Raw genomic sequence first — 16,412 nt, 5'->3', positions numbered from 1 at the left:
TTGTGAAGCCTGGCGCTGGTTCAGTTCTTCCTTTATCTCCAAGTTTATAACTGCAGAACCAACAAACAGTCCCTTTCTGTGCAGCTCACACACACTGAATGTGTGTTTCTCCTCTGTTTGCTGCATGTACACACTTTGAAACAGCTCCAGAGGCTCTCGAGTGCAAACGGGGACTTTTATGTGGACACTATGTGGACACTGGTCATTGACAGAAGCCGATATGGACCTTCCAGTGAATCAGTACAGACTCCCTCTGACTGTCTGATCACAATTAGACAGCTGTCTGATTTAGCTGAGTAATGGATATTGTGATAAGAGTTTAAACCCAAGTCTGTGATGAATGCAAACAAACCGAGGAAGTGAGCGTACACCTACATCAAAATGCTGAGAAGTCAATACTCCGCAAAGCTTGTTCCACCTCCTGATACGTGACACCCAGCGCTTCTCTGGGAATAACAGACAACTGGAAAACTGTCAGATTGGTCTGTCGGTGACCGGTGGAAGCACCGCACTTGAAGCAGGACTTCTTGAGAGGTTTAACTCCCGTTCAGACAGCGATACCCTCAGCATGTTCACTGGGGTCGGCAGCTCTGGCCTCTGCTTCCTCCGCTCCCCCTGACAAACCGCTCTGACCGGATCAGCAGCGTGCCAGAGCCTCCAACTGAAAGCCTGCAGGGAACCCTGACATAAAGGGTTCTGCGCTGAACTGGCTCATAGGCAGCCGACTACTTATTCAAGTCCAGCCAGCTACATTAAATGCATTTTTGTGTCCGATAAAATAGTTTGGATTATCCAAGTCTGCGTACTCTATGACCTCTCGTCTCCGCTTCATTGTGGATCTGAGGAAAACAATCCATCGCTCTTTGTATTGTATTGTGTGAGCGTGCGTCCTTCTTACTTTACATCTGCTAGCAAACAACAGAACAAAATGCCTAAAAGCTGCTGTGAGGTGGGATGCCCCGCTAACAGGGTTTATATTCCCTGTGTGATAATCTGCCCAGGACGTACCCGGCCTTCGCCCGATGGCAGCTGGGATGGGTGAAAGAAAATGGATGACACAACTGATCGATGGGGGACGGGACCCAGTGCGGCAAAACCACTTGACCCGTCTGGAAACACGGACCCCGGCCTCGTGTGCAGGACTTTTTTTTGACTTGTCAAACCATTTATAATTATACAATCAATGTGTTTATGATGCTATTGTTAACAGCAAAATGTTCTTCATAGATCTTTCCTCTTAATTGTGCTTTTAAAGTGCACCGGACAGATCCATTTGACTTTAAAATGTATAAAACTTGCTTACAGGGTGCTTGACCCCAAACCCCACCAGAGAACAGAGGTCAATCCACCACGTTCCCACAGCATCCAATGGGAAACACTGAGGGCTCATAGAGAACAATATATGTAGCTTCTTATTCCTCCTGGATTCTTGTAGGTCATCAAAGAGTCAACAACATTAAAACCCTTCAACTAAAACCCATTCCAACAAATGTTTTGATACTAACTTTTCTAATATTTACACAACAATATGAATATTTGCCTCCTGTTAGCTGCCTATAACATGCCTCTACTAGTTTTGTAGGAAAAGGTACATGTAGTGATTTTTTAATATTGTTCGTGACTTTTTTTAAAGAAAAAGTAGTCAAAATAAAGTGCTAAAAAATATTTAAAAAGTCCCCAAATCTTGCGATACAGCCGGTACGTTGCCAACACACACATATGCATTTCATCAGCGAACAGTGAAGCGTCCTCTGGTCTCTCCGACTTACCCCTCATGCCGCTGCCGTCGTCGTGGAAGGAGCTGCGATGGAGACCTGAGCCTCCTCCTAAACCGGCCTCCTCCAGGTGCTCGCTGCCTCCGCTGCCCGAGGAGGCGATGCTGCTCTGGGGCGAGAGCGGCGCGTGGTCCGGGGCCGGGCCTCTGGCGGTCCGCAGGTCCTCCTGGGACAGCCAGACGTGGCCCAGAGGCTGGTTGCTGGGGCCGCTCATGGGAGGCGTGAGGGACACGGAGCGCTTCAGGGGGCTGTGCTGCTGGCTGCCACCGCCACTCGTCAGCGCTGAGGGACACGACAAGAGCCGGTTAGAGCTTAGAGGAGGCTGGAGAGATTCTAACAGCAAGCACACCACGTCATTTTGTTGTTGACAATAATCAACTGATTACCCAAACACTTATTTATAAATTGAAGCTAGACTGAAACAATGTTGGTTGTGACTCATCTTCTCTACACGCACATCTGCTTTAATCCAAGTATTAGATTATTATTAATAACTGAGGCTCTGATGCAAGGATCAGCTTTGCTTGACCTTCATATTACATAAAGTTCAATTAGTGACAACAAACACACATTGAGGTAAACCAGACAGCAGCCTTAAAGCTGCATTCTCTCTCCTGACCACCAGGGGGAGACTCCTCTGGTTGGGGAGACTCCTCTGGTTGTATAGAAGTATATGCTTCATGTGTTAAAGCTGCATTCTCTCTCCTGACCACCAGTCGGAGACTCCTCTGGTTGGGGAGACTCCTCTGGTTGTATAGAAGACTATGCCCGTCTTTTGAAGAGCAGTGTAAAACACATTGTGCTTTCTTTTTTTTTACATATATAACAGATCTCTGCACAGCTATACTAGCTCAATGTGAAATTAAAAGGCGGTATTTGTTCGCATGAACCTGAGACAGCATACGGCTACGTCAGGCAGCAAACACACACAACTACACACAACTACACACAACTATCCTGATATCTTGTTTGTCTGCAACTGCTGACATCAAGACTTTAATAAACGACAGCTCTCAAACGAAGAAAATTGATATTCTTAGATCTGTCAGTACTGCTAAATGTTTGCTCAACAGTGAGTCACTTTATCAAGCTTAACACAATACATGCCGGCTCTCTCCTCCGTCTCCTATATGCGGCCCTCTTACTGCGGGCGCTATGTATAGGACTCCATGGGCCCCGTTTAAAATAGGTGCCCAGCTAACATTACAAGTTCCAGTCCCTAAATATTAGCCATTTTCCCTAAATACAGTCTCCCACAAAGGCTGCCTTACAAGGGAAAGGATGGGAGGTACGCACGGTTATACCCCCGTTAGATGAAGATGGACACAGTGTGAAGGGAGAAGGGCGCTGAAGACCCGGGTCCCGAAACACACCTTCATCTGATATCTTCAACGGTCACTTTCACTGCTGGAGAAAGGCGCCTGTCTGGGGGACCCCGGTTAATCGGTTCTGGGGGTCTTTGGTGTGCTAGCAGTCCAAAAACACAGGAGGGTCCTTCTTGGAGCCGTGAGCAGGGCTTTAAATATGCCTGTATTTATAAACCCTCAGCTGCTTCTTTCATCTCCCAGAAAAGAAACAGAAAAAAAAAAAACAACACAGAGCCCTTGCATTTTTGTCTGGAAATATCCTGCTCTGACCAAAGTTATGTTCAATTTCAACAGCCCTGCCCTCTGTGCTGTGGACCGCCTCACAGCCTCTGTAGTCGCTGTGGGGGTTGTTTATTTAGTGTGTTCAGAGTATTCAGTGTTTTTTAGTTCAAGAAAACACGCACCAATGAGCTGTGAACTCCAGATCCGGCTGGAGACGTAACCACTGTAGAAGTACCTGCTATCTCCAGATGTTTGTCCTTTTTATTTCAGCCGGTCAATCTCCCTCCGGCCAGCTGACCCCTTATTTACATTTTTGTTGTGAAATGAGAAGGTATTGTATAATGAACTCCTCATTTTAAACAGCAGTTTACTGTCCACTGCGAAGATTTTGACAGGAATAAACAGAAACACGTGGACATAATGCACTAAAAAAAGTGCTTTTTGACAGCCAATCAATTAAATTATGATTATTATTATGATCATCCATCAAGCACAGCGGATACAAACTACCAGAGAGACGCTTAGAGAGCGCAGTGTGTCTGGGCGTGGGCCGACAGAGAAGCGGTCGTCGGCTTTAATCACTGAGGTGAGCTCAGGCGGTGCAGTGGTTTGGACCACCTTGATTTTTGAAGTACACAAACCTTGATTTTAGAAGTACACAAGCCAGTCTGGGTTTGAATAGCAGCCCATCTCACGTCTGAGAAGATAAAGAGGCAATCAAAGGAAATAAACTATCTCAAGTAAAAGAGTTAGTGCTCTAAAATCCCAAATAGCTCCACCACGTCACCAGAGACGAGCCGGGCGCGAGGCTTACAGGACGGAGGGAGCAACACTTACTGGTGTTGCCGCCGCCGCCGCCTCCACCGGTTCCCACAGCGTTGATGGTCGCCGGCACGGAGGACGACGGGTAGAGGAGGAGGTGCCCGTTCTCACAGCCGTGCTGCTGCTGATGCCAGCCTCCGCCCAGCCCCGAATCCCTGGAGCTCTGCCACCCGTTGAGGCGGTCGTCCGAGCCGTAGCGCTGGTGCTGGTGCAAGGAGTAGGGGTTGCCCGATAAAGAGGTGCTGGTGGAGGAGGAGGAGGAGCCCGATGAGGAGAGCGTCGACGGAGGCGTGGACTGGTGGTGGTGGTGGTGGTGGTGGTGCGGCCCGGAGGGAGGAGGCCTCTCCAGCGAGTCTCCCCGGGCGGCGGCCCTCTCCTCCAGGTGGTTGAGCCAGAGGGCCAGGGCGGAGCGGTCCTCCAGAGAGGTGGCGGGGTGGATGAGGGCGTAGGACAGGAGCTGGCGAGACTCCTCCAGGTGCCGGCCGTGCTCGATGGTGTGGGCCAGGATGCGCGGCAGCAGGCGCATGTACTCGCCTTTGGCTTCGACGTTGCCGGGTTTGAGCAGCGGGAGATGGGTGAGGACGAGCGAGATGACGCGCTCTTTAGACTCGCCCTGCCACTGGCTGATCACCGCTGTGGGAGGAGGGAACAAACACAATAAGCATCTCAGACCAACAGTACATCATATATATTACCAGTGATATACTACTCGCACACGTGGAACCAAGATTTTGACGTGCAAGTTTGACCTGGAATGCTTTGGCAGGAGCCGTTTTCAGCTTAAATCAGACAATACAGATTAAATACTTAAAGTGTTCTGTCTAAACGAGCACAAGCTCCAGCTGTTTTATGATTGGGCCTTACAGAAAAAGTCTTATTTTAGTTATATATCCATTTAATTACTGACATTATACGACTACGTTAGTGCCTTAACTGTTTTAATAAGAATGATGGCCAATTATGCTTTGTCATTTCGGTGGACCCTAGGAAGATTAGCGGCGAGGCGTCAGCTAATTGGGGGCCCAGTTATTAAACTAAATTAACAATAAACGGTCCCAAAAACGTACTGAACTGTAACCTAAAAAGAAGCAATGCGTACCAGAGCCGTGAATTGTGGGTACCGTTACAACCTTAATCAAAAGGGCTCCAAAGAAAGTCAAACTTGTGCAGCGTTACGGGTTGAAGCGACCCTGACTGGACCACAGCGGTGGACAGAACATCGCTGGATACGTCAGCTTCCCGATAGCCAAGGTTGGTAGCAGAGGAGAAACAGTAATTGATGGACGGACGGATGGATTAGTGAACACATGTACGGTTAAGAATAGAGGACACAGAGATGATGTCGGGCCCTCTGCACGGTCATCCTTCTATTCCGCTCTTCCTTCAGGCTGCTCTCCACTATACATAACCCGGAGGTCACGAAGCTCTATTGTGGTCCGAGTCAGCGGGTCGCTAGGAGCCCATTCCTATCGGCGTGGACCGGAGCTATAGATACCAGCTGGTCAGGGGGACGCCACACAAATAGAGGCGGGACGCGGGTCACCTTCACTTCCTGCTTGGGATGTGCGAGTTTGACCACGCTTTAACCCACAAGGTCTAAATCCGACATACGAGGTGAAACTAGAAAATACATCCGTCCAAAGATATCCTAATGTCAGCGTCTACCGTGTGATGGAGGACGGCTCTCGCTGCCCCGGCAGAGCGGACAGCTGCTGCTCCGGCCCACCACGGACCCTGAAGCCTCCCAGACCAGGTTCTTATAAATGAACATCATGCTGTATTGAAGAAGACTTGAAACTAGAGATTGAGACATAAACTCATGTTTACAATGTTTACTGAGGGAATGAATCAAGAGAGAAGTAGTCATTTCCCCTAAATGGTTTGCCCATTTAAATTTTTTTCATACATATATATATTGTGTAATAAGGTGTGTATTGGCATAGTCTATTTATATCAACAGTGTATATATAATAACACAAAAACCTGCATGCTTGGTTTCTCTCTCAGAAAATGAAAACTACTTAAAAATCATCAACAGAAATAAAAGCTAAAAAGGATACTCCTACTTCATTTGCCCACTCATTTTAGGTTTAAGTTTCTTCCAACAACACAAAGAAGAAGAAGAAGAAGAAGAAGAAGAAGAAGAAGAAGAAGAAGAAGAAGAAACTAGTTTGAGAGGAGGGAGCGAGGTGTGTGAAGGGAGCCAGGGAGTTACTCCCCTCTGCTCTGAGGATGATGTCATCCTTCATTCCTCTGAACGAGGCGAGCCTCGGTCCATCCGAGAACAGGAACGGTTCCATGATTTAAACTCATTTATTTCACATTGACTGGAAAACATTTTCGATGCAACACAGGAACCCTGGTGCTCTAAACTCTGAGAACGTGGCGTGCTGCCAACTTTTAAACTTCACGTTTACAGTCAAACTTTGTTTGACAGTCTAAGAGAACAACATTTGTCATCTCCACTGGAGAGTGTATAGAACTGAACATTACTTCATTTTAACATTAACCAGCAGCTAGTAAAACTCGGTCAGAATACTTGGCATTACCGCCTCTTTACAGTACATTTGTTGAAGTAGACCAAAGCAGCTGCGCAGCACATTCAAAGTAGTAACGTCTGCCTGAAGGGAAACATCACTGATCCCCGATCTGTCTCATTCTCTTTTCTTCTGCCAGATCCTCATTCAGACATTGTGGATGTCTAGATCTATAAACATCTAATTACTAATGTAATAAATACATTTATGTAATAAAAGTCCTATAAGATGCAGAGGTAGAAAAAAAAGGTAGTACACTTAATACATTAAACTCATCAAGTCGACATAAATAAGTAAAACAATCAAATATGCACTTATAATGTTGTGCGTTTGGCGTTATTTCCATAGGGCAGATTTGTCAAAGCAAATACCAAATAACAATGAATTAATAAACAATCTGTATCCATTGATTTACGTTTCTGTCTGTCTGATTCTCAGTGACTCAGTGGACCAGACTGTGGAGGTGTAGTTCTCCTTGGAGTAAAGAAAAAGCTAAGAACAAATACTTTGAGATCAACAGTGCCCTGCTAGGTCCCGCCTTCCTCTAATAGAAAGAAGAGAATGGCTGGAATAAGGTGTGAAAGTCCAACACCTACAAGTCGGGAAGCTGCTTCAAGCTCATTGACCTTTTACTCCAAAGGGTCAGGAGGTCAAGGAGTCGGCCTGGGAGCAGTTCCCCCCTCACAGCGAACACACAAGCAGCAACTCTCACCCTTCAAAGAGGGGTCTTGGTAATTGAACAGAGCGCAGGTCAAAAGGTCAAACTGCTAGGAGAAACACTGGGCTGCCGACAACACAAACGGACCGGACACGGCGAGCGGTCGGGCCGGTGTCAAACCAACCGACCCCGAGTGGGAGAAGAAAATGCAGCGTATTCGAAATGAGAAAATCCTAACTGTCATTTATATAGACTTCTATACAACCAGAGGAGTCACATACAGCTCACAGCAGAGGACAGCACATCTCTCACTAGATAGTCATCAAAGCTGACTCACCAGAAGTTTAGTTTCTAGTCCACAGAAAGGAGAGAACAGGTGACGTGCTGAGCCATTTTCAACCATGAAATGCAGATATGTTTTTGAATAAACTAAAGTCATATTATTTAGTTTACAACTGAAAAGAAACATTTAAGTGTGCAGTGCTTCTTTAAATAAATAAAAAGTACACGATGAGAAAGCTTTCCCGCGCATGTCAGACTCTTTCCTAGCATGGACGCTAAAGTGCTAACCTCATCCAACTGGAGTAAAACATCAAGAAGACGAGGAAAGGAGCGGTTAAACTGCGGTTACAACGCCGACACAGTCCAGACCTGCTGCCACTCCTCACACAGCGACACCAAACACCTTTCTTTGTAGTTTCTGACTCAGCATGTCTGTGAACTTCCTTGGAACGAAGAGTTGGACTCGGCCTCCTCTGGGTTCTATCTGAAGTCATAGTTAAGCCTCATACGATGTGACGGGATTGATAAAAACATACCAAACTTGTTCTTTCGTGGCAGACAGAGGCACAGGGGCATGCTGGGAACTGATGAATCACATCAGCATCATTGAGAAGAACCAGTCTGACATACACAAACAGTAAAACCTCAGACACAGAGTCATTTGTTTGTGGGGCTGATGCAGCACTTCCCTGCTGGTGAACTCTGTGCCACCTGCCCGGGCGCTGCCCTTTGCTCTGACACCCTCTCTGGCACCCAGACAAGGGTGCTGTCTTCACCCCCCTGCCCCTCCTCCGACATTTAAAAGGAAACTTCTCGTCAGCTAGAAAACTTGTTGACGACCACACAACGGCTGAGTTTGGTCGCTACTCTTCGCCACAAGGAGCGTACGTTCGGTTTCTTATTGAACGGGATTCTCATCGTGTCCACGCGGTGGACCAGCGGGTCCACTAGGTCAGCTGAGAAGTTACAGGACACAAGTTAGTTTGAGGCCTTCTTCACAAGACAAAAATAAAGTCAGATCGATGTATAAAAGACTTCTTCACTGGATCACAAAAGCCTCTCTGAGCGGCAGATCTGACAATATAATCAAATAAAAACATAAGAGTCAGGAACTTGAACTGGATATCGTTAATATAAAGTCACATTACATGGAGCCTCCTGTAAATCTGGATCCAGAAGCCATCGGGTTGATCTTTGACCCCGAGCCGGACACACAAGTCCTCTTTACATCCGGCTCGGCCATCACGAGACCCGAGGCGGAGACAACTTGATTGTTGTAGCTCGTTTGTTGTCAATGTGCAACCTGATCAGAATCAGCTGAAGCGTGCACACACACACACACACACACACACACACACACACAGTTTGTTAGACACAATTCCTCTTGTTCTAAATATAGACGGGTCGACAGCACACAAACCCACAATAGATAAGACCATAGTGGTTAGCGAAGGGAGGCATTAACTTTCAATCACACTGACAAGGATACACCAGTGTGTGTGTGCGTGTGTGTGTGTGCGTACGTGCGTGCGTGTGCGTGTGTGTGGGTCTCCTCTAACGTAGGTCCGGTGCTTCTGCTGTTAGCAAAACAAACATGGGGCCGGCTCACTTTGTCCCGCTGCCGTCAACTGGCTTCAGCTATTGTTGATTCAACACCACGTCCCACACAGCGCTCCTTTCACCCACCGGAGGACAGCCACCCCAGAGGGGGGAGAGGGTGACCGACATTAAACAGAGGAGGCTTAAAGGGATCGTTGAGATGTGTTTTTTTAAGAGGGGTTGCATGAGGTGAGCGATTTACTTCTCCATAGTCCGTGTGTTGCAACTCCTGTGTTCTGAGAGGTAAAAAATAACTGTTTTTGTCAATGGAGTCTTGTGTCTTAGCTGCAATGGGATCGGGTCCTGGGTGAGGGTTACTTGAGGAGAGTTAAGACTGACAGAGTAGTAGATGGGTGGAGCGAGGGGAGGAGGGGAAGAAAGGAAAACTTCCCGCTCCTGCTTTCTGAGCGGATTCTCCAGCTCAGCAGTGGGGAATGTGCTGGCATACCACAGAGAGCTGCTGCTGAAGAATGCAGCGGATCCTAACGGATCCACAGCCGAGCTCTCTCTCACACACACACACACAGCACACAGAGAGAGAGAGAGAGAGAGAGAGAGAGAGAGAGAGAGAGAGAGAGAGAGAGAGAGAGAGAGAGAGAGAGAGAGAGAGAGAGACCAAGCCCCAGTCCGAGCCGTACTCTGCACCAAAGCTCTATTTAACACGAAGTAAAAACACGTCTTTTTCATCAGCCACTACGTCACAGAGATGTTGACACTAAACACCGGCTGCTGGTCACACAATGCGCTGACGGGTGACGTCCAGCTCACACTTCTTCTTCTTCCCCCACAAGCGTATTTTCAGTTTCAAACTGGAACACAAACTGAAGCAGAACAGAGAGATGTGTGTTCACTGGAGGATGTAAGCGACGTGGATCCGTGCAGTGATGCTAAAAAGCTAGATATTTATGCAGTAAAAACCTACGTATGTTGTTTGTCTTTTCCATAAGGCACAATTAAGGATTTTTGCATTACGAGACTCATTTCAATGCCTGTAAAGTTGAGTTAACCTGCTGAGAATATTATGAACGACGCGTTGTGGTCTTAAAAGAACACAAAGTGAGCGTGAACACACTGGAATAATGTAGAAACTTGGTGGATGAATGTTTACTTCAGAAGAAGAAGAAGAAGAAGAAGAAGGAGGCTTGCTCTTTGTTTCCTAGCTGCATTCTCTAGAAAAAGCTTTATAAGTGGAATAATCCCAGCACCCCCAGCTCTGTTTCAACCTCCTTTGTTGACTCAACACCAGGTCCCAGCCGAACACTTCATCATCCTCAGGACGACCCCGAGGAGCTAACGCTGAAACAAACAGGGAAGTGGAGAGAAGAGACGAGGTGGGCGTGAGGAATGAAAAGGAAAGAAACCGGAATGTTAGAGAAAGAGTAAGAAAACCTGAAGCAAAAGGTTGACTGAAAGAGAGAAAGTGAAAGAAAGAAAGAAAGACAAGTAAAAAGAACAATAGACTACAGCGCATGCCTCTCCAGAGGAGGACGAGCTTTGTTTCCCGTGTGAGCTCGGGGACGTTGAGAATAAGGTGCACTTTGTGTCTCATCTACGAGGACAAAACGAAGGTACCCTTTAGGAAAATGACCTCAATGTATGTGGATTCATTTTGGCTGGAGGACAATGAGGAGAGAAGGCAGAGCGTTCGAGACCGAGCGGCAAAATGTAATTTTGTAATAAAGTGAAATATTTAAAACCACAGCGGTATCTTTGGTGTCTTACTAACCCGAGAGGGCTGGGACGGAAAGAAAGGAATCATGTATAAAGACGGTGAAACAGTGAAGGAGACAAAGTCAGAATGAAAGGAAACATCAGACAAAGCAAAGTAAAAAAAAAAGAAGGTGAAACTTAAATGAATTAGAAAAAGGCAGAAGAAGAAGCACAGAAAGAGAGTAAGTACGAGGATGCAGAGCTGGTCTGACTTGAGAAAGGTGTGGTTCACAGACTATAGGATGGAAATGATCTAATGCTGCAGCGCCACACCCACACAGAGGGAGGCCATGTCCTGACAAGAAGGCAGTAGTATCGGGGGCCCCTTTTACACACACACACACACACACACACACACACACACACACACACACACACACAGTAAGAAGGAAGGGGTGTATACGAGAGAAAGACTGGAAAGTTCATTGGTGTCAACAGGTTTCAACTAGTGGGGGGGAGGGAGAGGGAAAGAGAGAGGGAGGGAGAGGGAGAGGGAAAGAGAGAGGGAGGGAGAGGGAGAGGGAGGGAGTGAAAAGGAGGGAGAGAGAGGAAGGGAATGGGAGGAAGAGAGAGAGAGGGAGTGAAAGAGGGAGAGAGGGGGAGAGAGATTATTGCAAAATATAAAAGACGGGCCAATAAAACATGCAATAAACTACACAAGGGTAAAATGGATATAGGATCGGATGAAAAGCCAAGAGAGAGAGAAGCTGTGTGTGTGTGTGGTCCTTGTTGTGGGCTCAGCCTGACCTTGACCTCACCTTGACCTCCTGCCACCTGACTGACTGAGGAGTTTAAAACCCTCCCGTGTGAAGGTCCACCATCGTGTGGGCCGTGTGAGCAGATGTGTGGTGCAGCGTATGGAAAGAGGTGCAGCCGGTAGACGGGTCTCTCTGCCATTCAGAGATCACTCGTTGTCATTATGCAACACAGGGTTGCACAACGGAATGCAGCTGTGGCTTTCAACGTACAATTTCTTTATTTTTACTTTTAGTACATCTAAAAGGCCGCCTTTAAAATGTGCCCATTGTCGCCATGCAGTAAGCGTTCAATGAAGACATCCTACACCATCATTACATGGCCCTTTGAACTGTGATGCTCTGCTCATACATCTGCTGCGCAAAGGATTGTGGGTGAGAATAGCCAGAAAGCCCTGCTGGCTTGCATGTAGTAGGACATCCTGGTATTTTTTGGCGTGCTGCATTCAACATCCTATGTAAATATATATAAAAGACTACACACAAGTTTATAAAGACTACAAGTCTATAAAGACTAAACACAAGTTTATAAAGACTACAAGTCTATAAAGACTACCCACAAGTCTATAAAGACTAAACACAAGTTTATAAAGACTACAAGTCTATAAAGACTACCCACAAGTCTATAAAGACTAAACACAAGTTTATAAAGACTACAAGTCTATAAAGACTACCCACACGTCTATAAAGACTACACACAAGTTTATAAAGACTACAAGTCTATAAAGACTAAACACAAGTTTATAAAGACTACCCACACGTCTATAAAGACTAAACACAAGTTTATAAAGACTGCAAGTCTATAAAGACTACCCACACGTCTATAAAGACTAAACACAAGTTTATAAAGACTACCCACACGTCTATAAAGACTAAACACAAGTTTATAAAGACTGCAAGTCTATAAAGACTACCCACACGTCTATAAAGACTAAACACAAGTTTATAAAGACTACAAGTCTATAAAGACTAAACACAAGTTTATAAAGACTACCCACACGTCTATAAAGACTAAACACAAGTTTATAAAGACTAAACACACGTCTATAAAGACTAAACACAAGTTTATAAAGACTAAACACACGTCTATAAAGACTAAACACAAGTTTATAAAGACTACAAGTCTATAAAGACTACCCACAAGTCTATAAAGACTAAACACAAGTTTATAAAGACTGCAAGTCTATAAAGGCTAAACACAAGTTTATAAAGACCACAAGTCTATAAAGACTACAAACAAATCTATAAAGACTACACACAAGTCTATGAAGACTACCCACAAGTCTATAAAGACTACACACAAGTATATAAAGACTACAAGTCTATAAAGACTACACACAAGTCTATAAAGACTACACACAAGTCTATAAAGACTACACACAAGTCTATTTCACGGCTGTAGCATTAGACACGAGGTGGTTGGTTCTTGACCCTCCAGACGACACAGAGCCGCCTCAGAAGCCGACATTGGACAGTTTGGAAAAAGTCAGGGCAAGTGATTGGATGAACCATCTGTCAATCAGCAAATATTTTTGCTTTTTTTTTTTATCCTCCGGTGTGAAAGGTCCTCTAAGAGAGTGGTGAACCGAGGAAGAGGAGGACACGTCTCCCTGTCCATCTGCATAGTCAGTGTGTCAGTCGCTGTGTCGGACATGAAGTGAGCGAGAGGAAACGGGCAGTCAGGCTGTCAGGAAACCAGTCAGCGGTGATCTACTGCTCTGAGCGCCGCTCACACAACCTGCTGCTAACAGACGGGGCGCCGCACGTCCGCTTCACGCCACAGTAAAGCGTTACCGGCAGCCTTCTTGAGATCACAGGAGGGACTTTTTCTGAATGAAATCAGTGAAAGAAGATGAATCAGAGTCTCCGGGGAGCTTCTACAAACCGGGAGATTCCTGCGAGCCACAATAGAAGACAGGAACAGCGTCTCACACGAGACCTGCATCGTCAGGGGCGATTTATAGAACGCTACAAAAAGCTCTCATCTGCTTTTCACATTGCACAGCAGGTGTAAAGTAGGTCTTTTCCTCTCGGGTGCTTATTTATTTATACTGTGTAATGTTTTAAACAGCGGGCCAAGACGAGTGTGTGCGTGTGTGTTTGTGTGTTGGGAAGCACCTGCTTGAGGATGAGTTGAATGTGTTTGCAACGTGTGCAGGAAAAAGGAATCATCGTGGCGGCCGCTTGCTCTCGTCTGGTTTCCGGGCGAGAAGCAGCTCTTTCGAACGAGCCTAATATCACGCTTGGCCCAGCCAGCCAATCGAATGGAGCAAGAGGCGGGCTCTACTACTTTTACCACGAAAGGTTGATATTAGCGTTTTTTATTATTATTATGATGAACTGTGTAAAAGAAAGAAAAAAGAAAGAAAATACTAAAAGTAAAAACTCTTTGTTTCTTGTAAAAAAAAATTAAATATATAAAAGTTGTGTCTAACAAAGGGAGAAGATTCTACTTTTTTACAGGTTAGAGTTCCTATTTTTCTACAATGATAAAAAGGTCGATCACAAGTTTGGATTTTATTCCTCCATAAATTAAACTATGGGATGTCCTGGTACATGTGTGCTCTACTTGTTTCTGTCCGTCTTGCAGGGCCACATAACTTGAATGTGTGCATGCTGGATGAGAGAAGAGGCCAGATGATGCGTTTTTATTGTCTGGTCTTTTTTCCCAGCAGTGGGGGAGGTTTCCTTGTATGAATGGAGAACAATTCTTTGCCATCCTTTCTCTCTCTCTCCCCTCTCCCCCCCCCCCCCCCCCCCCCCCCCCCCCCCCCCCCCCCCCCCCCCCCCCCCCCCCCCCCTTCCCACTTCCTCTCGAGTCCTCTCTTTCATCCACATTCCCTCGTCTCCCCTGCTGCAGTAGGACCGCTGGTTGGGGGTCTGGAGGAAGCTGAAAGCGGGGCAGATGGTTCCCAGTCTACCTGTGGAAGCGTTCGCAGCGCTCTGCTCTTGAGGATCTCTGGCTGTGGCAGGCGCAGCTATGCCGGGAATGTGAGCCTCCGCTCTGCCAGGGCTGGACCGGAGAAGCCCACAACGCTATTTAAGGAAATAGCAGCCAGGGGCCCGGCCTTCCAAACTCTCAAAGCACTTCTTCCTTCCTTTAACAAGAAGCAGCATTATGTTCCTTTGTGGAGGAAAGGTTCGTTTCCGTAACTGCTGGGAAGAAGGACAACACACACACACACACACACACACTCAAACACACAAATGCGCACACTCAGCGGTGTATTGGTTGTGTGGTTCTGGTAATTGTTTCCGGTATTTGCTGAATAGGGATGTGTCTTTGTAAACGATTAAATGGCTGCGGTCTGTCAAACAACAACAACAACAACAACAAACAAGCCCGTTGAAGAGAGAAGAAGTCTACCAAATTAAACTAAAATGATTTCACACTGAAACGGCGCAAACAGCACGAGAGGACGAGCGACCGACCAGGATTCAGTTTTTTTCTTTTTTTGAATGCTTTGCAATGGGAGCGCTGCGTTTTAATCTTTGCTACAAGCGGCACAAGGAGCTGAGCATCGGGTGTTTGTTTTAAACATTTTCAACTTTGGATGAAACACTTTTTTTTTTACCCACCAGTCCAATCACAACGGAGAAGGGGCGGGACAAACAGCCCAAAGACCAGCGTCACGCCCTCATGAACGCTTCCAGTCCGCTAACAGCGACAACGTGGGATTCATTAGCATTTTGATGTTCTGCGTTCGACAATGAAGAAGTATTTAGTTCGTTTTAAAACGTGCATCTTTGTCATTTAAAAAGCAACAACATACCTGATAATAAAGTGCATTCATAAAGTGCTCAAAACAAGATATATTAAGTAATTCGCTATTTTTTTTTAACTGCCGCTGCAATGTCTTTTCCAGCGCAACGTCATCAGAGACAGAGCCGAACATTCGGGGCAGAGACGTCTAGATGCTGAATACTGGTGGGAAATCATCACCGGTATCAGAATAACTGGTTCGGTACAGACCTTCTAAATCAAAAACAAAAATGTCAACAAACACAGCACCAAACTAACTGGTTTGACCACACCAGTATGTCTACTGGCAGCACTGGTCACTCCCGCAGTGTGCGTGTTGGTTTCTCTGCAGCTGCATTTGAGCGCCATGTAGAATGCGGAGAGTCGAGTGCGAGACAGACGCGTCTACCCAGAATCCTTGGCGGTCCGCGGCCTGAGGCACACGGCTTCGGCATCCGGCTGCAGAGCAGACGCGTCACGAACGCACACTGAGACCCATTCAGAAAACACAGCGCAGAGCGACAGCAGCCGGAGGCGAGGAGAGCTCTGCTCCGCGTTCACGAGGCTCAATCAGGGGTGAAAGGAGCCGGCTGATTGGTTGTTCACACGATGACATCACTGACTGAAATCTCAAAGGCCAAACTAGTGCTTGAAAATTTAAGATGGGTTTTACAGTAAGTGAAAAAAGCAAAAGAGAACTGCCATCAAGAAACTCAATATCAAATTTAAAGAAGGAAATATCTACCTTTAAAAAGTGTGAAATGATTTATATGATCAAGTGTGTGACCAATAACAGAAGTATTAAACTGATGTTACTTTACCTTCTGGGTAGAAGAGAAACGCACGTTTAAAAGCAACGAAATATAGTCGCTGTGGTTCAACCTGCCGTGGACACGTTTTACATGGATTTTGAGGGGGTGGGGTTATTCATTTTTGATTCTGT

The 16,412-nt window shown here is 46.2% G+C and overlaps 1 protein-coding gene across 1 annotated transcript in view; it reads right to left on the bottom strand.

The window, feature by feature from the left end:
- samd4a (sterile alpha motif domain containing 4A) overlaps positions 1-16,412 on the bottom strand; it is a gene marked incomplete at its 5' end in the record, with an annotated part of 35,105 nt that overhangs the window by 10,952 nt on the left and 7,741 nt on the right. The window contains 2 exons of the mRNA XM_079230477.1: positions 1,770-2,057; positions 4,202-4,819. Of these exons, the coding sequence (XP_079086603.1) occupies positions 1,770-2,057; positions 4,202-4,819 (906 nt within the window). The remainder of the gene's footprint in view (positions 1-1,769; positions 2,058-4,201; positions 4,820-16,412) is intronic.

Source organism: Taurulus bubalis (genome assembly GCF_910589615.1).
Source record: "Taurulus bubalis genome assembly, chromosome: 15".
In the NCBI taxonomy this organism is placed as follows: domain Eukaryota; kingdom Metazoa; phylum Chordata; class Actinopteri; order Perciformes; family Cottidae; genus Taurulus; species Taurulus bubalis.
Note: the sequence above shows the minus strand (reverse complement) of the source record. Positions and strands in the feature narration are given on the sequence as shown.